The sequence below is a fragment of the Choloepus didactylus genome, chromosome 2 (assembly GCF_015220235.1).
Source record: "Choloepus didactylus isolate mChoDid1 chromosome 2, mChoDid1.pri, whole genome shotgun sequence".
NCBI lineage: Eukaryota > Metazoa > Chordata > Mammalia > Pilosa > Megalonychidae > Choloepus > Choloepus didactylus.
In genome coordinates this window covers 182,200,142-182,226,007 of record NC_051308.1, presented here as the reverse complement: position 1 = coordinate 182,226,007, position 25,866 = coordinate 182,200,142, and the positions used below count along the sequence as shown (strand labels likewise).

General features: G+C 36.4%; 1 protein-coding gene across 2 annotated transcripts in view; it reads left to right on the top strand.

Moving 5' to 3' along the window:
* The window catches only part of EFCAB7 (EF-hand calcium binding domain 7), a 76,252-nt gene that overhangs the window by 20,135 nt on the left and 30,251 nt on the right, over nucleotides 1–25,866 (top strand). For both annotated transcript variants that reach the window (XM_037816525.1, XM_037816524.1), the window contains exons 7-11: nucleotides 4,480–4,621; nucleotides 14,186–14,295; nucleotides 16,508–16,665; nucleotides 17,341–17,474; nucleotides 18,871–19,019. In XM_037816525.1, the coding sequence (XP_037672453.1) occupies nucleotides 4,480–4,621; nucleotides 14,186–14,295; nucleotides 16,508–16,665; nucleotides 17,341–17,474; nucleotides 18,871–19,019 (693 nt within the window). The remainder of the gene's footprint in view (nucleotides 1–4,479; nucleotides 4,622–14,185; nucleotides 14,296–16,507; nucleotides 16,666–17,340; nucleotides 17,475–18,870; nucleotides 19,020–25,866) is intronic.

The following is a 25,866-nucleotide window of genomic DNA, read 5'->3' as shown; positions in this document are numbered from 1 at the left end:
CTGGCAGTTCCTTAGAAAACTAGATATAGAGCTACCATTCGATCCAGCGATTGCACTCCTCGGTATATACCCGGAAGATCGGAAAGCAGTGACACGAACAGATATCCGCACGCCAATGTTCATAGCAGCATTATTCACAATTGCCAAGAGATGGAAACAACCCAAATGTCCTTCAACAGATGAGTGGATAAATAAAATGTGGTATATACACACGATGGAATACTACGCGGCAGTAAGAAGGAACGATCTGGTGAAACATATGACAACATGGATGAACCTTGAAGACATAATGCTGAGCGAAATAAGCCAGGCACAAAAAGAGAAATATTATATGCTACCACTAATGTGAACTTTGAAAAATGTAAAACAAATGGTTTATAATGTAGAATGTAGGGGAACTAGCAGTAGAGAGCAATTAAGGAAGGGGGAACAATAATCCAGGAAGAACAGATAAGCTATTTAACGTTCTGGGGATGCCCAGAAATGACTATGGTCTGTTAATTTCTGATGGTTGTAGTAGGAACAAGTTCACTGAAATGTTGCTATATTATGTAACTTTCTTGGGGTAAAGTAGGAACATGTTGGAAGTTAAGCAGTTATCTTAGGTTAGTTGTCTTTTTCTTACTCCCTTGCTATGGTCTCTTTGAAATGCTCTTTTATTGTATGTTTGTTTTCTTTTTAACTTTTTTTTTCATACAGGTGATTTGAAAAAAGAAGGGAAAGTTAAAAAAAAAAAAAAAAAAAAAAGAAAAAGAAAAAGAAAAAAGACAAACAAGGGAAAAAAAAAAAAAAAAAAAAGATGTAGTGCCCCCTTGAGGAGCCTGTGGAGAATGCAGGGGTATTCGCCTACCCCACCTCCATGGTTGCTAACATGACCACAGACATAGGGGACTGGTGGTTTGATGGGTTGAGCCCTCTACCATAAGTTTTACCCTTGGGAAGACGGTTGCTGCAAAGGAGAGGCTAGGCCTCCCTGTATTTGTGCCTAAGAGTCTCCTCCTGAATGCCTCTTTGTTGCTCAGATGTGGCCCTCTCTCTCTGGCTAAGCCAACTTGAAAGGTGAAATCACTGCCCTCCCCCCTACGTGGGATCAGACACCCAGGGAAGTGAATCTCCCTGGCAACGTGGAATATGACTCCCAGGGAGGAATGTAGACCTGGCACCGTGGGACGGAGAACATCTTCTTGACCAAAAGGGGGATGTGAAAGGAAATGAAATAAGCTTCAGTGGCAGAGAGATTCCAAAAGGAGCCGAGAGGTCACTCTGGTGGGCACTCTTATGCACACTTTAGACAACCCTTTTTAGGTTCTAAAGAATTGGGGTAGCTGGTGGTGGATACCTGAAACTATCAAACTACAACCCAGAACCCATGAATCTCGAAGACAGTTGTATAAAAATGTAGCTTATGAGGGGTGACAATGGGATTGGGAAAGCCATAAGGACCAAACACCACTTTGTCTAGTTTATGGATGGATGTGTAGAAAAGTAGGGGAAGGAAACAAACAGACAAAGGTACCCAGTGTTCTTTTTTACTTCAATTGCTCTTTTTCACTCTAATTATTATTCTTGTTATTTTTGTGTGTGTGCTAATGAAGGTGTCAGGGATTGATTTAGGTGATGAATGTACAACTATGTAATGGTACTGTAAACAATCGAAAGTACAATTTGTTTTGTATGACTGCGTGGTATGTGAATATATCTCAATAAAATGATGATTAAAAAAAAAAAAAAAAGAAATACTTCAGGCATACAAAAATATAAGGTGCATACTTTAGTGAATGCTTTATGTACCCACAACCTTGCTTAAGAAATTACCTCCCTACACACCCAATTTGAAAAAAATAACAACACAATACTGACCACATAAAAGTAATAGTAAAATTTTACATTCATATACCACTGGTGATATTGTAAAATTGATACAACTGTTTTACAAAGCAATATGGGAAACCATGTCATTTGCCTTAAAAATATTCATACTCTGCCTAGAAGTTATTCTCAGGAGTATAATTCTTCAGCAGAAAAACATTTAGACAAAAGAGTTTTAATCTTAGCATTGTCTATAATGATGAGAAGTTGGAAATGATTTAAATGCACTCTTTAGAAATAGTTAAATAAATTGTGGCAGGTAAATTATGGATACTCATAGAACCAGTTAAGTTGAAATTTTGAATATACATAGAAAAATGTGTTTGAGAGAACATTAAGTGAAAAAGAACATAAAATAGTGTTAATTAAAATATTAAAAATAGTTTTCTCCTTATTTCTGCAAAGGAGACGCTAAGCCTCCTATAATTACGCCTAAGAGTCACCCCCAGACAACCTCTTTTGTTGCTTGGATGTGGCCTCCTTCAGCCAACTCTGCAAATAAACACACTACCCTCTCCCCCTACATGGGACATGATTCCCAGGGGTGGAAGTCTTCCTGGCTATGACGGACAGGACTCCCAGTGATGAGCCTGGCCCTGGCATCGTGGGGTTAAGAATGCCATCTTGACCAAAGGGGGAAAAGAAATGAAACAAAATAATGCTTCAGTGTCTGAGAGATCTCAAATAGAGTGGAGAGGTCAATATGAAGGTTATTCTTACGCATTATATAGCTATTCCTTTGTAGTTTCTAGTGTATTAGAATAGCTAGAAGGAAATACCTGAATCTGTTAAACAGGAATCCAGAAAATTTGATTCTTGATGATAATTGTATAACTATATAGCTTTTATCATGTGACCATGTGATAGTGAAAACCTGGTGACTGACATGCCCTTTAACCAGTATATGGGCAGATAAGTAATAAAATAGTGACAAAAATATATAAGTAATAGGGGGAATAAAGGGTATGGGGTGGTTTGGGTGTTATTTTAATTTCTTTTTTTTTATTTTTTATATTTTTTTTCTTTATTTTGAAGTATTGAAAATGTTTGCAAATTGATTGTGGCGATGAATGTACAACTATACGATAATACAGTGAGTTATTGATTGTATACTTTGGATGGATTATATGGTGTGTGAGTATATCTCAATAAAATCGCATTTAAAAAAAAACACCCATGGGGAAAAAATAAGTTTCTGTGTAAATCTAGTATTAAAAAAGGATACAAAGGGTGGTAGAATTATAGGGCTTTTCCCTATTTTTAAAGTTCTGATTTTAAATATATTTTGATGTTATGAAAATAATATAAAAATGAAAATAGTTATAACATATAGAAAAATGTGTACACACATATGTTAAGATAATTTAGCTTTTTAAAAAAGTGTGTGAAATCAATCTCAATAACAAGTGTGTGAAATCAATCTCAATGTAAATTATCTTTGATCTTGCCTTTTCAGTGCCATAGTAAATCTTTCTATTAATAATATTTTTTATGTTATTGGGATACAGTTAATGCATACCTTTTCAGTAATTATCCTAATATTATTAGAGCCTTGCATTTGTTATCTAAATATTCTTACACTTAATTTTTCAAAATCATCCATTATAAAATCGCTTCAAACCTTATTAATATTCTATTTTTGGAAGTCATTAGGAGTAGAACAGAAATATATCTTAGGTTACAGGTAGGCAAGCATACTAGTGATAAAGTGAAAAGCATTTTTGCCCACATCTATGATATGGCAAAATTTCTCAAAACTTCTATAAAAAATTCTTTGCTTTTTGTCCCAGGTGCCGTCTTCAAGTTTCACTGAATTCCAGTCCTGAGATTCTACATAGACATATTAAATTGTACTGAGAGAAGGGATTTGGCTAGACTGAGGGATGGTAGAGCCAATCTTAAAAAAAGGTCTTTCTCAAAACTGATATTTTATATCTATCAGCATTTTGCTGTAACTGGGGAATTTTTATTTACCCAGTGTTCTCTAAGTTACCTTGACTTGAAATAGTTATTTTGGTTATCATATACTTTATCTTTTAAATACAAAGTCCTATTGCTTTTTCTTTCTATATATTCATTTTAGCAGTTTTTATTAGCTCTCCATTCTTACTATGTTCTAAGCACTAATCTCAGTCTGATTATTGCAGCAACATATTTATTTGTAACTTGCTTCTAAATTTTTCTCACCCTCAATAACTTTATTTTTCTTATTTCTTCTTTATGTCCTTACCTTACCATTCATTATCTAAATGCTGCTTGTCCTTCAAGATACAGTTCATGGATTGCCCACAGTTTTTATTGATGCCCCCACTGCATCAGTCAGACAGCAGTTATTTATTGAGCACCTACAATGTGTCAGGCACCATTTTAGGAACTGGAATTATAGAAATTTTTGAATATATAATTCATTTTCTTAACCATATATTACTATCAATTATAATTGAATTGTTTCATTCCTATTTTTTACTTCCTAACTATGTTGCAAATTCCTGGAGGGCAGTTACTACATTTGATATTTCTTTTATATTCTCCTCAGGTTTTACTCATTGCTATGCATGCTAGAAACTTGTAATAAATACTGTTTAATTTCCCCCCGCCCCTTCATTTCAGGACTGGCAATGTGCACAAACAAAGGGTTGCTTCTTCTTAGAAGAGGATGGTGAAATCATTTGTCATCAATACAAGATGCAAATAGCTCAGAGGTCCATAGTTTACTTAACAATTAAGCCTTTAAACCTGAGTCAAGTCGAAGGTAAGTTTAAATATTCTGTATATCTTTTTAAATGCCAATTTGTGCCCTGTTTAAAAATACTAATAAAAGTATTTAATAGTTCTGGTTAGTGAAAAAAATAATCTGCCTAAGTAAGAAACATATGGTTACATTTTAAAGAAATGAAGTGTTAGTTTATACATTGACTGTGTACCATATTATGGAAAGAAAGTAAATTTCTTTTGTATATGTTTAAAATGTTTTATTTTAATTTATTTTTAAAGCAAGAATGCAATGTTACTTGGTTTCCTTATAATATAGAAATAGCTTTTTATTTGCTAATTACCCCTGAACTTTTTCCAATTATCTTTTTTTAAAAAAAATTAATATATTTAAGATAAGTTCTATAGGAACATAATTTTGGAAAAATTGAAGGTACGAGTATTCTTTAATACCTTCAAACTCCTGTGTCATATGACTTAGATATTCCTTATAAACTTCTGCATTCGTGATATTCTTCCTTTTGTGTACAACTGCTAGATAAAACTTAATTTCATAGTCTAAAATGATTATTATATAATTTTTAATCATTGAAAGATGTCTACAAAGGGCTTTTCCTAGATATCCTTTTAATGTTGATTGTTCTAAACTGATCTTTATTTTTCTTTTATGTTTACATATAAACATTTCTTTATTAAAGGATTTCGCTACCACCCCCAATTTTCCCCCATAAAGTAGAGATTCTGGAAGTTTTCACTGCGTATTTTGTAGGGTGTTTTTAACATAATTTTTCATTTATTTTTTTTTTTAATCATCATTTTATTGAGATATATTCACATACCACGCAGTCATACAAAACAAATTGTACTTTCGATTGTGTACAGTACCATTACATAGTTGTACATTCATCACCTAAATCAATCCCTGACACCTTCATTAGCACACACACAAAAATAACAAGAATAATAATTAGAGTGAAAAAGAGCAATTGAAGTAAAAAAGAACACTGGGCAACTTTGTCTGTTTGTTTCCTTCCCCTACTTTTCTACACATCCATCCATAAACTAGACAAAGTGGAGTTTAGTCCTTATGGCATTCCCAATCCCATTGTCACCCCTCATAAGCTACATTTTTATACAACTGTCTTCGAGATTCATGGGTTCTGGGTTGTAGTTTAATAGTTTCAGGTATCCACCACCAGCTACCCCAATTCTTTAGAACCTAAAAAAGGTTGTCTAAAGTGTGTGTAAGAGTGCCCACCAGAGTGATCTCTCGGCTCGTTTTGGAATCTCTCTGCCACTGAAGCTTATTTCATTTCCTTTCACATCCCCCTTTTGGTCAAGAAGATGTTCTCCATCCCACGATGCCGGGTCTACATTCCTCCCCGGGAGTCATACTCCACGTTGCCAGGGAGATTCACTTCCCTGGGTGTCTGATCCCATGTAGGGGGGAGGGCAGTGATTTCACCTTTCAAGTTGGCTTAGCCAGAGAGAGAGGGCCACATCTGAGCAACAAAGAGGCATTCAGGAGGAGACTCTTAGGCACAAATACAGGGAGGCCTAGCCTCTCCTTTGCAGCAACCGTCTTCCCAAGGGTAAAACTTATGGTAGAGGGCTCAACCCATCAAACCACCAGTCCCCTATGTCTGTGATCATGTTAGCAACCATGGAGGTGGGGTAGGCGAATACCCCTGCATTCTCCACAGGCTCCTCAAGGGGGCACTACATCTTTTTTTTTTTTTCTTTGTTTGTCTTTTTTCTTTTTTCTTTTTTTTTAACTTTCCCTTCTTTTTTAAATCAACTGTATGAAAAAAAAAGTTAAAAAGAAAACAAACATACAATAAAAGAACATTTCAAAGAGACCATAACAAGGGAGTAAGAAAAAGACAACTAACCTAAGATAACTGCTTAACTTCCAACATGTTCCTACTTTACCCCAAGAAAGTTACATAATATAGTAACATTTCAGTGAACTTGTTCCTACTACATCCATCAGAAATTAACAGACCATAGTCATTTCTGGGCATCCCCAGAACGTTAAATAGCTTATCTGTTCTTCTTCGATTATTGTTCCCCCTTCCTTAATTGCTCTCTACTGCTAGTTCCCCTACATTCTACATTATATACCATTTGTTTTACATTTTTCAAAGTTCACATTAGTGGTAGCATATAATATTTCTCTTTTTGTGCCTGGCTTATTTCGCTCAGCATTATGTCTTCAAGGTTCATCCATGTTGTCATATGTTTCACGAGATCGTTCCTTCTTATTGCCGCGTAGTATTCCATTGTGTGTATATACCACATTTTATTTATCCACTCATCTGTTGAAGGACATTTGGGTTGTTTCCATCTCTTGGCAATTGTGAATAATGCTGCTATGAACATTGGCGTGCAGATATCTGTTCGTGTCACTGCTTTCCGATCTTGCGGGTATATACCGAGAAGTGCAATCGCTGGATCGAATGGTAGCTCTATATCTAGTTTTCTAAGGAACCGCCAGACTGACTTCCAGAGTGGCTGAACCATTATACAGTCCCACCAACAATGAATAAGAGTTCCAATTTCTCCACATCCCCTCCAGCATTTGTAGTTTCCTGTTTGTTTAATGGCAGCCATTCTAACCGGTGTTAGATGGTATCTCATTGTGGTCTTAATTTGCATTTCTCTAATAGCTAGTGAAGCTGAACATTTTTTCATGTGTTTCTTGGCCATTTGTATTTCCTCTTCAGAGAACTGTCTTTTCATATCTTTTGCCCATTTTATAATTGGGCCGACTGTACTATTGTCATTGAGTTGTACGATTTCTTTATATATGCAAGATATCAGTCTTTTGTCAGATACATGGTTTCCAAAAATTTTTTCCCATTGAGTTGGCTGCCTCTTTACCTTTTTGAGAAATTCGTTTGAGGTGCAGAAACTTCTAAGCTACAGGAGTTCCCATTTATCTATTTTCTCTTTTGTTGCTTGTGCTTTGGGTGTAAAGTCTAGGAAGTGGCCTCCTAATACAAGGTCTTGAAGATGTTTTCCTACATTATCTTCTAGGAGTTTTATGGTACTTTCTTTTATATTGAAATCTTTGGTCCATTTTGAGTTAATTTTTGTGTAGGGGGTGAGGTAGGGGTCCTCTTTCATTCTTTTGGATATGGATATCCAACTCTCCCAGCCCCATTTGTTGAAAAGACCATTATGGCTCAGTTCGGTGACTTTGGGGGCCTTATCAAAGATCAGTCGGCCATAGATCTGAGGGTCTATCTCCGAATTCTCAATTCGATTCCATTGATCTATATGTCTATCTTTGTGCCAGTACCATGCTGTTTTGGCAACTGTGGCTTTATAATAAGCTTCAAAGTCAGGGAGTGTAAGTCCTCCCACTTCGTTTTTCTTTTTTAGAGTGTCTTTAGCAATTCGAGGCATCTTCCCTTTCCAAATAAATTTGATAACTAGCTTTTCCAAGTCTGCAAAGTAGGTTGTTGGAATTTTGATTGGGATTGCATTGAATCTGTAGATGAGTTTGGGTAGAATTGACATCTTAATGACATTTAGCCTTCCTATCCATGAACATGGAATATTTTTCCATCTTTTAAGGTCCCCTTCTATTTCTTTTAGTAGAGTTATGTAGTTTTCTTTGTATAGGTCTTTTACATCTTTGGTTAAGTTGATTCCTAGGTACTTGATTTTTTTAGTTGCTATTGAAAATGGTATCTTTTTCTTGAGTGTCTCTTCAGTTTGTTCATTTCTAGCATATAGAAACATTACTGACTTATGTGCATTAATCTTGTATCCCGCTACTTTGCTAAATTTGTTTATTAGCTCTAGTAGCTGTATCGTTGATTTCTCAGGGTTTTCTAGATATAAGATCATATCATCTGCAAACAATGACAGTTTTACTTCTTCTTTTCCAATTTGGATGCCTTTTATTTCTTTGTCTTGCCGGATTGCCCTGGCTAGCACTTCCAGCACAATGTTGAATAACAGTGGTGACAGCGGGCATCCTTGTCTTGTTCCTGATCTTAGAGGGAAGGCTTTCAGTCTCTCACCATTGAGTACTATGCTGGCTGTGGGTTTTTCATATATGCTCTTTATCATGTTGAGGAAGTTTCCTTCAATTCCTACCTTTTGAAGTGTTTTTATCAAAAAGGGATGTTGGATTTTGTCAAATGCTTTTTCAGCATCTATTGAGATGATCAATTGATTTTTCCCTTTCGAGTTTTTAATGTGTTGTAATACATTGTTTTTCTTATGTTGAACCATCCTTGCATGCCTGGAATGAACCCCACTTGGTCATGGTGTATGATTTTTTTAATGTGTCTTTGGATTCGATTTGCAAGTATTTTGTTGAGGATTTTTGCATCTATATTCATTAGGGAGATTGGCCGGTAGTTTTCCTTTTTTGTAGCATCTTTGCCTGGTTTTGGTATTAGATTGATGTTAGCTTCATAAAATGAGTTAGGTAGTGTTCCATTTTTTTCAATGTTTTGAAAGAGTTTGAGTAAGATTGGTGTCAGTTCTTTCTGGAAAGTTTGGTAGAATTCCCCTGTGAAGCCATCTGGCCCTGGGCATTTATTTGTGGGAAGTGTTTTAATGACTGGATCTCTTTGCTTGTGATGGGTTGGTTGAGGTCTTCTTTTTCTTCTCTGGTCAGTCTAGGTTGTTCACATGTTTCCAGGAAATTGTCCATTTCTTCTACATTATCCAGTTTGTTGCCATACAGTTGTTCATAATATCCTCTTATAATTTTTTTAATTTCTTCAGGATCTGCAGTTATGTCACCTTTTTCATTCATTATTTTGTTTCTATGGGTCTTCTCTCTTTTTGATTTTGTCAGTCTAGCTACGGGCTTGTCAATCTTGTTGATCTTCTCAAAGAACCAACTTTTGGTGATATTTATCCTCTCTATTGTTTTTTTGTTCTCTATGTCATTTATTTCTGCTTTAATCCTTGTTATTTCTTTTCTTCTACTTGGTTTTGGATTGGTTTGCTGTTCATTTTCTAGCTTCTTCAGTTGATCCATTAGTTCTTTGATTTTGGCTGTTTCTTCCTTTTTAATATATGCGTTTAGTGCTATAAATTTCCCCCTCAGCACTGCTTTTGCTGCATCCCATAGGTTTTGGTATGTTGTGTTCTCATTTTCATTCGTCTCTATATATTTAGCAATTTCTCTTGCTATTTCTTCTTTAACCCACTGATTGTTTAGGAGTGTGTTGTTTAACCTCCAGGTATTTGTGAATTTTCTAAGTCTCTGATGGTTATTGACTTCTAATTGTATTCCATTGTGGTCAGAGAATGTGCTTTGAATAATTTCAATCTTTTTAAATTTATTGAGGCTTGTTTTATGTCCCAGCATATGATCTATTCTGGAGAAAGTTCCGTGAGCACTAGAAAAGTATGTGTATCCTGGTGATTTGGGATGTAATGTCCTGTAGATGTCTGTTAAATCTAATTAATTTATCAGATTGTTTAGGTTTTCAATTTCCTTATTGGTCTTCTGTCTGGTTGATCTATCTATAGGAGAGAGTGATGTGTTGAAGTCTCCCACAATTATCGTGGAAACATCAATTGCTTCATTTAGTTTTGCCAGTGTTTCTCTCATGTATTTTGTGGCACCTTGATTGGGTGCATAGACATTTACGATTGTTATTTCCTCTTGTTGAATTGCCCCTTTTATTAGTATGTAGTGGCCTTCTTTGTCTCTCAAAACATCCCTGCATTTGAAGTCTATTTTATCTGAGATTAATATTGCTACACCTGCTTTCTTTTGGCTGTAGCTTGCATGAAATATTTTTTTCCATCCTTTCACTTTCAATTTCTTTGTGTCCCTGTGTCTAAGATGAGTCTCTTGTATGCAACATATTGATGGTTCATTTTTTTGATCCATTCTGCGAATCTATATCTTTTAATTGGGGAGTTTAATCCATTTACATTCAATGTTATAACCGTGAAGGCATGTCTTGAATCAGCCATCTTATCCTTTGGTTTATGTTTGTCATATTTTTCCCCTCTCTCTGTTAATATCCTTTATTGTACCCATACCAAATCTCTTTAGTACTGAACCTTTCTCCAAGTCTCTCTGTCCTGTCTTTGTTTCTCTGTCTGTAGGGCTCCCTTTAGTATCTCCAGTAGGGCAGGTCTCTTGTTAGCAAATTCTCTCAGCATTTGTTTGTCTGTGAAAAATTTAAGCTCTCCCTCAAATTTGAAGGAGAGCTTTGCTGGATAAAGTATTCTTGGCTGGAAATTTTTCTCACTCAGAATTTTAAATATATCGTGCCACTGCCTTCTTGCCTCCATGGTGGCTGCTGAGTAGTCACTACTTAGCCTTATGTTGTTTCCTTTGTATGTGGTGAATTGCTTTTCTCTTGCTGCTTTCAGAACTTGCTCCTTCTCTTCTGTGTTTGACAGTGTGATCAGAATATGTCTCGGAGTGGGTTTATTTGGATTTATTCTATTTGGAGTTTGCTGAGCATTTATGATTTGTGTATTTATGTTGTTTAGAAGATTTGGGAAGTTTTCCCCAACAATTTCTTTGAATACTCTTCCTAGACCTTTACCCTTTTCTTCCCCTTCTGGGACACCAATGAGTCTTATATTCGGACGTTTCATATTATCTATCATATCCCTGAGGTCCATTTCGAGTTTTTCAATTTTTTTCCCCATTCTTTCTTTTATGCTTTCATTTTCCATTCTGTCATCTTCCAGGTCACTGATTCGTTGTTCAACTTCCTCTAGTCTTGTACTATGAGTGTCCAGAATCTTTTTAATTTGGTCAACAGTTTCTTTAATTTCCATAAGATCATCCATTTTTTTATTTAGTCTTGCAATGTCTTCTTTATGCTCTTCTAGGGTCTTCTTGATTTCCTTCATATCCCGTACTATGGTCTCATTGTTCATCTTTAGTTCTTTGAGTAGCTGCTCTAGGTGCTGTGTCTCTTCTGGTCTTTTGATTTGGGTGCTTGGGCTTGGGTTATCCATATCGTCTGGTTTTTTCATATGCTTTATAATTTTCTGTTGTTTTTGGCCTCGTGGCATTTGCTGAACTTGATAGGGTTCTTTTAGGGTTTGTAGACCTATTGAAGTCCTTATCTCTAATTTATCAGATCTACAGCTTCGTGGAGTACACTTTCTCTAACTAACCAGCAGGTGGCGTCCACGAGCCACCTGTTCTCCACAAGCCAGTTCTCCCCTGCTTAGCCTTTTTGGTGAGTGGGGGAGTGAGTCTTGTGGGGCCCAATTGGTGTACCAAGCTTGCGTGTGTAGTTGGTGTTGCCTGCCCTGTATGTGGGGCGTGTTTCTGGGCAGTCGGGGAGGGGGGGGTGGCCCTAACAATCAAATCTCCCTGATGATCCTAGAGTTTTAAAGCTGCTGCAATAGTCTAATCCTTCAGTTCAGTCCTGCCACAGTTTGTCTCTGCCACTGACCCACAAGTCTTTGGTATTGGCGTATGGCTCCTGAGACTTGCAAGTGGGCCCCTCTTCCAGGCTGTGCACCCCGGGTCCTCTGTTGAGGGATGACTGTGCTATGTCTCAGGTGAGTGCCATCCCCCCAGGGCAGTTCTGGGCTGCTGGGCTGTGTAGGGAGGCTCCCAGTCTGCTCAAATGATGGCTGAATGGGGCTTTGTTAATTCACACTGCTCCACCTTCCCAGCTCTGGGACATTCAGCTGAGGTTGCAGGGAAGGCTAATGTCCACGCCCAGTTTTGTGGTGTGTGCCTGTTATTTGAAGCACTTCCGTCACACTGGGTTGTCTGAGGCAGCTCTGGGCTATGGGGCTGGCGATGGGCAGGAGTGTTTCCTGTCCACCAGGATGGTGGCTGTGAGCGGACACCCCCCTTTTCTTGGGAAGTTGTGTTGTTTAGTGAATTTTCTCAGCCACTGGATTATTGCCTTTTGTCTCAGAGCTCTCTTAGTTCTGCTCTTGACTTGACGTGCCCAAATTGCAATTCTTTGAAGCTTTCTGTATTGGGCTTCTTAGAGTAATTGTTTTAGAAAAAGAAAAAAGGATTTAAAAAAAAAAAAAAAAAAAAAAAAAAACGGCCCTCCTCAGAGATCTAATGGGTTATTGAAATGCTAATAGACAAAGCAACCAGGGCCATTAAGGAAAGGTCCACAGGGCAGAGAGATCAGCTTTGCTTCGGGATTTGCATATGCGCCTCAAGGCCTGAGCTCCGCCCTTCCCCTTTCTGTGTTCACCAGAACTCCAAAAATCCTCCGCTTTTATTTTGGAGTTTTTTGTGTTGTTTTTTTTCTATGCCTGTCTCCTCTCTGCTGGGCTGGCTGCTCTCAGAGTCTCTGGTGTCTGGTCTCAGTCTATCTATGGTTGGAGTTTGAATCAGTAGAGTGAGTTTCCGATAAGAGCAGCCACTGCAGTTCTCCCTTCTCCTTCCCGGAGCTGACAGCCCCTCCTCCCCCGGGACTGAGCCTGTCAGGGAGGGGCGCGGGTCCCCTGGCCGCAAAAACTTACAGATTTCGCTGATCTCAGCAGTTCCACGTTTTCATGAGTGTTGTATGAAGTATGCCCAAAGACAGATTGCTCTTTGGTGTCCAGTCCACGCAGTTCCTGGCTTTTTACCTACTTTCCTGGAGGAGTAACTAAAACTTACAGCTCACCAGTCTGCCATCTTGCCCCGCCTCTCTTGTTTCTTAACATACTTTTAAATGACAATTACCATATTCCTTTTTTCGGAGAGGGGAATTGATAGCCCTGAAAATTCAATATAATTGTTAATTCTCTGTATTTTTATGAATAATATTCCTTTATTCATTTATATAACAAATATTTACTGAGGGCTTATTATGTGCCGAGCATCATTTTAGGTGTTTAGGGTACATCAGAGTTCAAAAATGGTAAAAATCCCTGCCCTATGAAGCTTACATTCTAGTGGGGGAAACAGGACAGTAAATAATAAACATAGTAAATAATAAATGGCATGGTATGTTAAAGGGTAGTAAGTGCTGTGGGAAAAACAGAGAGGATAAGGGGGATTGTGAATGCTGAGGGACTGTCAGTTTCCATTTAAATTGAATAGATAATGTGTGCTTCATTAAGAAGGTGACATTTGAGCAAAGACTTTGAAAGAGGTATACCAATTATCAATTGCTGTATAACAAACTACCCCAAAATTTAGTGGCTTAAAACAAACAGTTATTTCTCACAAGTTTGTGGGTCAGCTGGACAGTTCTTATGGTCTGACCTGGGCTTGACTTTTCATTGTGGGGCTTACTAATGTATCTGTAGTCAACTGTAGGTTAGGTGGTTGGTTTTGCTGATCTTGGCTGGGCTCTCTGATGTTGAAGTCCCAGCCGGGACCACCTGATTCTGCCTCATGTGATTCTCCAGCCTGGACTTGTTCTCCTGGCATGATAGGGATCTGAGAAAGCAGAGGTGCAATAAGACCTCCTGAGGCTTATGCTAAGAACTGGCACAAGGTCACTCTTGATATATTTTGTTGTTTACAGCAAGTGACAAGCAAGTCCACGTTTATAGAGTGGGGAAATAGACTTGATCTCTTTATAGGAGATGCAATTCCTTGAAGGAAAAAAACCACCAACTTATTTTTTAGATAAGAAAGAGTAAGTAATGATTTATTTTAAGGTGTTTGGGTTTTTGTTTATAGGAAAACCATCCTCTTGGCTATCCGTTGATACTGCCTTGTATATTCTTAAGGAAAATGAGAGTCAAGCAAATCTACAGCTCGCGTGTTTTACAGAACTGCGGAATAGAGAAGTATACATTTCGGTTTTTTAATGTTTAATTTTAAGATAGACTATGAACTCAAGTTTGGGGAAAATAATATTTTTTCTGTATTTATTTTTTTTATTTGTATCCTCCTTTCCAATTAACGTATATACAATACCTAAACACTATACATATTACACATATTTTATTAATTGTGAAGGGCATCTTCTTGTTTGCCGAGAGTTGTTAGGAACTGAGAATTAATTGGCAGCCTTGGCTTCATAATTTATTAGTTGTATGACATTGGGAAAACCACTATAACTTCTTACTACTTTCTTTTCTAAGTGCCCTGATGCCTCACATGTAAACATTTTTTATTATACTCCATAAAAATGATTGATGCCAGTGGATTTCTCCCCTAAATACAAACAATTCAAGACTTTGGAAAAGTTGCTTCAGATTGTTTGTCTTAGTTATACTGCTACTGCAAAAAGAAAAAGTTCAAGATTACTACCCTCAGGCTTGACTCATATTATAGGGTTCAAAAATAGATTGATATGAAGAAATGCTTTTAAATGATTTTATAGGTTGCCCATGGGGTTGTTCTGATCTTTTCTAATTATACATTTACTCAGAGGCCAGATATGTGAGGCAGATACATAAATGTGGCTATTTATTTTATGAGGACTACGAAATACATCTGCTACACAACAACAGGAATAATACTATTCAAGGGCTTACTGCAATATCATATTTAATCTTTATATAGGCCCACCGACAGACAAACATTTCCCTGATGGAATGTTATATAAAAGTCTTTATTGTAGTTTTCCTAACAGACAAGAATAGTTATAGGCAAGAAACAAATAAAATGACAGAAGTTAATGTTTTGACTAAACTCGTCTCCAGACCTGACTACAAAGTTAATTTCAAGATAAAGCACTGTCTAAAACAATAGCTTTTCCTATTTTGTTTTGGGTAAAATGACTTTCTTATGAGATTGCATGTGTAAAAATGTTCGTTCATAGCAAGCCTGTAATAAAGTTTGAATGAGTTTCTATTTACTTTTTTACTATATAGGCTTCTGTTTATCTGTAATCTGTCATATTTACAAAGGTTTGTATTTTTATTTTTAGTTTCACAATTATTTTCTTTAAGAAAAATTTTGTGCCCATGAAAGACTTTCCATTTGCCATCCACAGTAGCAATTCAGGTTATATGTGGAAATAAGGGAGTTCATGGGATAACATATATTAGGAAGCAGGGAGATCTGATTTTTTCACTCCTGGACATCAGTCTATACTTGGCCAGCCTAAAAGATTATGATTTCCAGAGAGTGGATTTGGCCAACCCTGAGTCTTCAAAATGACCCTCAGAGATATTGGATTGATTCTTGTTTCAAAATAGGAATTTTTAGACACCATCCTAGACAGTATTCTCTCAGGTTATTCCATGCTAAAGGGAAAATACCTGTTTGCTTATTTGTTACTGTATACCATTAGAAAATGTTTAGATTTAATGTTTGGCAGAGACAACCTCTAGGTTTTATAGAAAGCCCTTTACTCCAGAAAGTTCCTAGAAGGTCCATAAACAGATACCATTTTGCCTTCTTTAATAGAAAAGGGGAATAAAATGTTTTCTTATTTAAGTTTCCTGGCACTCATTTTATATATCCAACATTTGATATAAAACAAGAATTTGTAAGCAAGTTTTATAGTTCATATTACATTAATAACAGTGACGTTCCGGTGCTTTTTCCATATAATTGGGCTCTTACAAATCTGGTTAACTCATACAAATAGTGAAGTCTTTAAAAATATATTGAATTTTTATTTAGTGTAATTGAAATGTGATTTATAAATTATATATTTATATATAAATCAAATTATGGCACCGTTACCTGGAAAATTATTACTTTTTTTGAAGGCACTCAATATTTGCATAAAAATTACCCTAAAATGTCTCTCTTTGCTTGCTGTTGACGATATTTGCATCAGAAATATTTTTGAAGAGTACTGGGAAGATTTAGAAGATACACAGCTTCTTATCTCTTTTAGTATTAGATATTTGTTTTAAAAATATATAAAGAACTACATCAAAAAGAATTTGGGACTTGTAAAATATTGATAGAACCATAATAGAATTGGTGACCATTGATAAAAATAATTATTTCTAGTACCCCTCTTTTCAGGGGAAGATTAAAAGTCACTAAAACTCATGTTTTTGTGTGTGTGTGTTTGTTTTATTCTTTTGAGAAAAGGTGTTTGGGTGGATTGGTGAACTAGGTCCTGGAATTTACTGGTTAATTCCTTCTACAAGTGGCTGTAGGCTAAAGAAAGAAGTAAAACCAGTAACAGAAGAAGCCCAACTTGTGTACAGAGGTGAAACAGGGGAATTATTTCTTACAAAGGAATTTAGGTAAGTTTTGCTTATTAAGGTTAGAACTATAACATCTATCAGGAGCCTGTCTTCCCCTCTTCCTTTTAGCCAGCCCCACCACCATCCCCAGATTCTTATTCAATAAATCGACTTATTTATTAGACATTTGAAAGTGACCTTCCATTCATGGGCCTGGATTTGTCACTCATTTCTGGGTTCTGCACATCTGACAAGTTAGCTTTAGTCACAAATTACCAGTTTCTCTCCCACTAGACACTGCCTTCAAGTGATCCTTCTAGTTGCACTATCAATTTAAATAACTGTGAAAGAAAAATGAAATCCAACAAATGAAATCCAACAACTTTGGTACTTCTTCCATGTCCTAGATATACATTAAAATTTGGCTGTGAGTAGAGAGGGAGAAGAAACTGGAGTGGAGAAGGGAAAAAGAAGGGAATTACTATTCATTGTGTTCCTCTACTATTCATTGTGTTCCTCTAATCTGTTGATTAGAGATCCCATGATTGCATTAGAAGCTGCTTTATTTCATGCAATACTAGACCAAACCAAAGAAAGTATTTGGATACATTAACTTTATAGTTCATAGAATTTGTTTGTATTTAATATTACTTCCTTTTGGCAATTATCCTCATAGAAACCTTCAGTGTAGTTACCTGGGACACAAGAAATAATTAGCCATTTTTATGATTTTAGGTCAACCTTATCAGATATATTTGAAGTAATTGATTTAGATGGAAATGGTCTTCTTAGCCTTGAAGAATATAACTTTTTTGAATTGAGAACAAGTGGTGAGAAATGTGATGAAGATGCTTGGGCTGTCTGTAGAGGTAAGCATTATTCTTTTCCTCAATGGATATGTAAAAATATCAATATAGTACCTTTTCCTTCCTAGGAAATAAGATTCTAAACTTCTCCTTCGTTGATTGTTATTGTAGCATTTAGGGCATTAGACTGAAAACTTAAACATTTATTTTCCTTAATCTTATAGTTGGTGTAGCACTCAAAAGTAAATGTGAATTAATCACAATTTCAATCTTCAGCCTACACTCTTTGAGGTTTAGAAGCTCTTTGAGGTTTGTGCTAGTCCTTTATATCACTGGAACTGAAGTGGTCAAGAGCCACAATCTGTGGCCAGGATAGGGCAATAAAGAGCTAATTGACTAGATATTTCCTAAAAAGTAAAAGTTTTCCAGGCAGTTGTTTATGCAGGTTAAGAAGTCTTGAGTATTTGTTGTGTTTGATTGAATTAAGAAAGTGTGTCCATGGAAGCCAAAATTACTAAGATGGACAAAGGAAGACACTGAAAATGAGACAAAGTTGTCACTTAGAAGAATTCTGGGAAGAGGTTGAGGCTTGTGTATTTAATCCAAAGAGAAAGAAAGAAAGATATAGCCAACTATAGATCACAGAACAAGAGTTATTTGGAGGCCAGAATAGTCAGGAGAGAGATGAAGTCATATTTAGTATGCTGTCATCAGGATAGTAACACATAAAAAAGAATGTTATCTCAAACAGGAATATCCCTTTCCCTTGAATATTTTACAGCTGAGAGCTGGAAAATAAAATCGATCCTGTTGTAGGACAGTTGATAGAATCCATAATAAAATAGCTGTTTTTAATCTGTTACAGAATTATACATGTCTAGCCATTTTTAGATGAATTTAGTTTTGTTCACAAATAATGTTAAAATGGGCATACTTAGGTTTTCCAGGCAAAATGTAGGTTAATTAATAGATTCCAAAGTGTTCCCCATTATCTGACAGTCTTTCAGGGACCAAGAGACCATTCAGTTAAAATGAGAGGAGTTAGACATACAGTAGTCTCATTAAATCTGGCACCATCCAGTAGCTGTTCTGGACTTACATCAAATTCAGCCAGGTTTTGCTGGGTTTAAGTGGCAAATACATACGAAGCATTTTAACAGTTTGAAATTTATATAGTATGTACTCTAAATGAGCAAGCAGACTGGGATGTGCCCAGAAAAATGGAAATTTCCTTTAATTTTGGAATATATTTGCACTATTTGTAACTTCAGAAAACTAAGTTATGTACTGTGACTGTGCCTATGCTCAATTGTGGGAATGTAGGTTATCTCTCAAGCATATTTTGAGCTGTTGTTAATCTACTTTTAGACTACTCATAGGTTCATAGGTCCTCCTTTAAAATAAGCATTTATTAATAATAATATAATAGATATTTTATTAAATGTTTATGTTTTAATAGAAAATTTTGATACCAAGAAGAATGAACTAACAAGACAGGGATTTATGGATCTGAATCTAATGGAAGCCAATGATCGAGAAGGAGATCCTAGTGACCTTTGGGTTACTCTAAACTCCATGGGCTACAATAAAGCTCTGGAGTTAACAGAGGTAAAACAATCTTAAATTTTTGCCAGAAGTGTTATTTATATAATACTTTACCCCATATACATTTTCCTGACACAAGACTTTTGAAGGAGCACTCAAATCCTTGAACTTCAGTATATGAATAAATCCTGCATACTGCAGTATGTTTCTGCTACTTGATGCAAGTTCCTGTACTTCCCTGATATTTAGTTATTTGCCAACATTTAAGTAATTCAGGAACAAAGATATTTGACTATATGATATGGAGGAAAAAAATGGTAATTAAAAATTATATTCTTTAATTGAGGATGACTATTGAAGTTGCTGAAGTCTCAATTTCTCCTATAGGGACATCTTTGTCTTAAATAAGGATCTCTTAGAATAAGGGGAATGAGTCTGTATGAAAACTTGGAATTCTGACCTTTATACAAAGGTACTTATAGGGCTATTATTTGTGTAACACTTGGAATGATGACTGGCTCATAGAAGCACTATGTATGTGTTAGTGATCATTATTTTTTATGTATCGTTTTTTTTTGTTTTTTTTTTTAATTGAGATTGTTCACATACCATACAATTATCCAGAGATCCAAAGTGTGCAATCAGTTACCCCAGTACCATCATACAGTTGTGCATCCAGCACCACAATTAATTTTTTTTCAATTTTTAGAACATTTTCATTACTCCAAAAAGAAATAAAGACAAAAAAAGGAAACTCAAATCCTCCCATATCCCTAACCACCCACCTTCCATTGTTGACTTATAGTATTGGTATAGTACATTTGTTACTGCTGAGGAAAGAACACTAAAATACTACTAACTGTAGTATATAGATTGCAAAAGTTATATTTTTTCCCTATATGCCCTCTATTATTAGCTTCTAGTTATAGTCTCATACATTTGTTCCGGTTCATGGAAGAGATTTCTAATATCTGTACAGTTAATCACGGATATTGTCCACCACAAGGTTCACTGTTTTATACATTCCCATCTTATAACATCCAACATTCCTTCTGGTGACATACGTGACTCTGAGCTTCCCCTTTCCACCACATTCATGCACCATTCAGCACTGTTAGTTATTCTCACAATGTGCTGCCATCACCTCTGTTCATTTCCAAACATTAAGTTCAACCTGATTGAACATTCTGCTCATAATAAGCAACTGCTCCCCATTCTTTTGCCTTGTTCTATATCCTGGTAACTTATATTTCATGTCTATGAGTTAACATATTATAATTGGTTCATATCAGTGAGTCCCTCCAATATTTGTCCTTATGTGTCTGTCTTATTTCACTCAATATAATGCCCTCAAGTTTTCTTCATTAACCCATTTTTTTAAAGACGGTTTTGTTCACACACCATATATTCCGTCTTAAGTAAACAATCGATTATTCCCTGTATAGTCACATATTTATGTATTCACCACCATCACCACTATCTATATAACAGCTTCTCCATTTTTTCCACAAAGCAGAAGGAAGAGGCAAAGAAGGTAGAGAGACAAAAGAAAAAAGAAAGAGGAAAAAAAAAATACATGACAGCTAGGAAGCAACAAAAGGAAAGATAGCATTAAAATGAAGTAGAATAAAAAGTCAGACAACATTACCAGTACCAAAGAGTCCCATACCCTTCCCTTATGCCCCCCTCTTATATGCATTTAGCTTTGGTATATTGCCTTTGTTACATTAAAGGAAGCATAATACAATGTTTCTGTTAATTATAGTTTCTAGTTTGCATTGACTGTATTTTTCCCCAATACCTCCCTATTTTTAACACCTTGCAAGGTTGACATTCATTTGTTCTGCCTCATGAAAAAACATATTTGTACATTTTGTCACAATTGTTGAGCATTCTAGGTTTCACTGAGTTATACAGTCCCAGTCTTTATCTTTTGTCTTTCATTCTGGTGTCCCACATGTTCCTAACCTTCCTCTTTCAACCATATTCACAGTCATCTTTGTTCAGTGTACTTACATTGCTGTGCTACCATCACCCAAAGTGTTCCAAACCTCTTGCTCCTGTCTTTTCCTAACTGTCTGTAGTGCTCCCTTTACTATTTCCTGTAGAGCAGGTATCTTGTTCACAAACTCTGTCATTGTCTGTTTGTCAGAGAATATTTTGAACTCTCCTTCATATTTGAAGGACAGTTTTGCCGGATATAGGATTCTTGGTTGGTGGTTTTTCTCTTTCAGTATCTTAGATATATCACACCACCTTCTTCTTACTTCCATGATTTCTGCTGAGAAATCTGCATATAGTCTTATCAGGCTTCCTTTGTATGTGATGGATCACTTTTCTCTTGCCACTTTCAGGATTTTCTCTTTGTCTTTGACATTTGATAATCTTATTATTAAGTGTCTTGGCGTAGGCCTATTCAGATCTATTCTGTTTGGGATATGCTGCACTTCTTGGAACTGTAATTTTATGTCTTTCGTAAGGGATGGGAAATTTTCATTGATTATTTCCTCTATTATTGCTTCTGCCCCTTTTCCGTTCTCTTCTCCTTCTGGGACACCCATGACACATACATTCCTGCATTTTGTGTTATCATTCAATGCCTGGAGACGTTGCTCATATTTTTCCATTCTTTTCTCTATCTGTTCTTTTGTGTATGCTTTCAGGTGTTTTGTTCTCCAGTTCCTGAGTGTTTTCTTCTGCCTCTTGAGATCTGCTGCTGTATGTCTCCATTGTGTCTTTCATCTCTTGTGTTGTGCCTTTCATTTCTATAGATTCTGCCAGTTGTTTTTTCAGACTTTCAGTTTCTACCTTATGTATGCCCAGGGTTTTCATTTTACGCTTCATCTCTTTTGCCATATCTTCCCTAAACTTTTTGAATTGATTTGGCATTAGTTTTTTAAATTCCTGTATCTCATTTGAAGTGTTTATTCCTTTGACTGAGCCATAACTTCATTTTTCTTGGTGTAGGTTGTAGTTTTCTGTTGTCTAGGCATCTGGTTTCCTTGGTTACCTCAATCAGGTTTTCGCAGACCAGAACAGGCCCAGGTTTCAGAAGGAGGCAATAGTATCTGGTTTCCCTGAGGGTGTCTTAGAAGATTGATACACCCTGTGAGGCCTCACGCCGCTGTGCTTTTCTGCCCAGCAGGTAGTGTCTGTCAGCCTGTCACTCCCGACCGGTGTAAGGAGGTATGGCCCATGGCTGTTTTCCCCCAGGTCTGGAGTCTGGTTTTGAATGGAAGGTGGGTAGTAGATCTGGGCACCATGTTTTTCCTCTTAGGGAAGATATGCCCCTAGGGAGTTTTCATTTGCATGTAAGTTCTTTGTCTCTCTGACTCTGCTGTCTTCACCCTTATTTGGGTCAGAGCACTGTGAGCTGAAATTGGCTGAGGTTTTTTCCACTGAGCTGCTCAGGTTGAGGGAGAGAAAAGGGACAGAAAGCCCCCTTTCAGGATCAGTCCACGGCCCCCAGTTTCACCTGTCAGCCAGAGATAACACGCGGTCCTCTGGGCTCCCCCTCCCAAGACAGAGAAGTCCCCTGGCTCTTCAAGGTGAGTCATCACTAAAAGGCTCTGTCTGCTTGTTGGGGATTTGCATCTTGCATTGATCAGTCCACGTTTGCCAATTAAAACCCCAGTTGGAGCTGGACTGAGGTATATTTGCTTGTTCAGAGAGTGCTGCTCTCTATCACAGTGAGGCTTTGCCGTTAGGGCTGCTATGGAGGAAGGGGACTCCCAGCTCAGATCAGCAGTTTCTACTCACAGATTCTACACTGCGTTCTCAGGCATTCCTCCCAATCCTGTTGGTGCATGATGTGTGGACAGTCACGGTTGTCCCGCAGCAGTTATTGTAGATCATTTACTAGTTGTTCCTGGTTGTTTATTAGTTGCTCCGGGGGGACTAACTAACTTCCACTCCTCTCTATGCCACCATCTTCTTCCTTTATCATTATTTTTAACAGGCTAGATATAGAAGTTGAATAAGACTTGCAATAAGCCAGAGGGATAATAAAAATTAGACCTTACTTTGAATTTCTATATTTCTATTTTAGGTTTAAAATAATAAACTTAAAAGAGTTTCAGTTTTAGGCCATATATTAGATAACAATAAATTTGCCTACACTCTTAAAATTTAAAATAGTATCTGGCCTTTTTCATAAATGAATCAACTTAAGAGTAATGCTGACATTGACACATTTTAAGGTTTTGGTTTAATTCTTAGTTTGACTTCATTCAAAATCCCTCATAAACCTATTTTCTGAGTTTTCTATATCTTTTTGCCATTTTTAGTAATAAGAGGTGAATAGTTACAGCAACCTTTTACATCTTCAACCTAACATTCAGTGAATCCCACATTTTAGCCATGATGTAAAATCAGCATCTAATCTTTGAATAATATTGATTTGCTACACATGCGCTCACTTAATAGAGAAATTAGTTAAGAGCAATTAAGACTTTTTATAGCATTTATTGATGTCATTGACCTTTGAAACCATAGGCAGAAAGGATATCTAAGACAAAACTTTTTAACTTGGTTTAAATTTTGTTTTATTTATTGAATAGATAATAAATTCAAAGGTAAAAAATATATATAAATAGTGAAAAGTGTCTGGCAAAGGATGTTGAAACCACCAATCAAAACTTGAAGTAAAACAACAAAGCTGAATTTATTGCTTACTAAAATAAGAGAGAGCTATGTTGGTCAGGAATAGTTCTTCAAGCAGAGCAGAATATTCATCTTACATGGGATGTAGGGGAAGCAAGGGGTTTAGGTATTAACTGAGTTTTAGAGGCAAAAAAAAAAAAAAAAATGGGTTTAGAGCATCTGGGAAAGCATGGGTACTTGGGTGAGACTGTTAGTTGATTGGCCCTGAGAGGTACATCTATTGAAGTGAGTCTGTCCCTGACTGTCTGACTTTCAGAAGTGAGGGGATAACACTGGTTGGTTTACAAAAGTGTGTTCATTGAAGTGAGTTGTTGCTGATCAGTTGAACAGGTTTAAAACCAGTTCTGGTGGCTACTTGTTACCGTAACATCAGAATAATCAGTCTTTTCCTAAGTATGTGGTAACTTGTCTATTCTTTGTTTCCCTTTTTTGGTTTTCATTCAGCTAAAGCTATAGAAGAGACCATCAAAGATTCACTCAACCACTGTTGTTGATCCTCTTTGAAGAAGACGTTTAATTTGTGGAGATCTGATTTTCAGTTTGCACATGATTCATACTGTTTTTATCTTTGAATCATGTTGAGTCATTTGTTGGGACAGTGACTATGCAGAACATTTTAAGACTGAACTACAGATAACAAAAATCTCTGAGACAAGTAGAACTGAAAGTATTGTAAGAAGGGACCATAGGGCACTCTGGACTCCATGACCTAAGATTTTCCAGGTCTGGCCAAAAAAATAAACAAGTCCCAAGGATTCCCTGAGTCTCCTTTGGGTAGCCTTTTGTAGTTACTCTTTTAGCTCAGTTGTAGATTGTTGTATCTGTAGTGTTAATCCAGGTACGACTGGAAGTATTGCAGATTCCTCCTTGGTTGGCCAAAAGAAAATTCAAGGCTTTTCTATTATCCACAGCTTCTTGAGTTAAAGAATTTAAACTGGTTTGTTGTGCCCTAAGACTTAGGCTGTATTATTTACTATGTCAACCAGTGTGAGAGAACAATTTTTTTTTATGACCACCTGGAGTTCTGTAATTCCTGTGGATTGGATCACTATCTTCAGGAGTCTTTTACCAAAAAGAATTTTATTCTTTTGGAATGTATGTAAGGAAATATAGGTAATTAAGGTGTTGGGGAGTCATACCCTTGAAATGAATAGCCATACAGAATAATTAACTTTGGTTCTGGTTGGCATTAAAGTGTCTGATTTCCATACAGAAGCTGCACAAGAGATAAAATCATCCTTAGTGGAACTGTAGGTGTATTGTTCTGGGTATTGTGACAAGTATTTTGCATTTCTTCTAGTGCATGGACATTTTCTTTAAAGCCTAGACTTAAGCAATTCATTATTACTAATGAATTGTAATGATAGGCCAAGTCAGAAGTATATACCCTTAAACCAGTAAAGAAGAAAGGTATGAATATACAAGAGTATGCAAAGAAGAGTGTTATATAGATTTAGAAGAATGTTGTTTCAGTGGTCTTGGGCAGAAGCTGTTTACTTCACATGGTTATGTATTTGTTCCAAGGTTCTTGGGTTAGTAGCATCATGTCTGTGGACTGTCTGCACTCTGCTTCTGGAGGTTCTCTGGAGAACCCCATTTTAAGATCTCTAAAGTACCTTTCTGATTCTTTTAAGGCCCTTTTCATTGTTCCAGAGGTTTGGGAGGGATGAAGACAAAAATTTTTATGGCTAAGGAGCAAAGCCTTACATAATACAAACTCATAAATAATTGTTCCAGTTATATGTATCGTCTATCACTGGATCATCAGGTTGGAATGTCCACCATTGTGATGGTTATGGCTTTTCAGCAGGGAAATGTTTTAGTCATAAACAATCAAGAGAGGCAAATGTATAAAATCAATTTGAAATATTCATAGGGTCTTTTAGAGCAAGGCGTCAGTCCATGGCCTACCTTTACAATTTTTCCAGGTTAATTCAGTTACAGATAAAGCATGAACTGGCTACATCCTTCATTACCCTAGAAAAGTTTTTCTTCAGTGTTTAATATTATGACCAATTTGTCACTACTGGAATGAGTAGTTTCATGGAGGGTTTTATCTATAGAATCCAGGAGGCTTTGTCTAGTTTTTCCAGATCTTATTCTCATGGTTCTTATATCCTTATCATTCCCAGTCTTTCTTTACAGAATTTTGCAGGCCAGATTTTATATATCTACAATGGAATCTAAATTTCTTCATGGATTTAAAAAAATTTTTTTTCTGTTATCTTACGTAAGGTCTTCATGTATA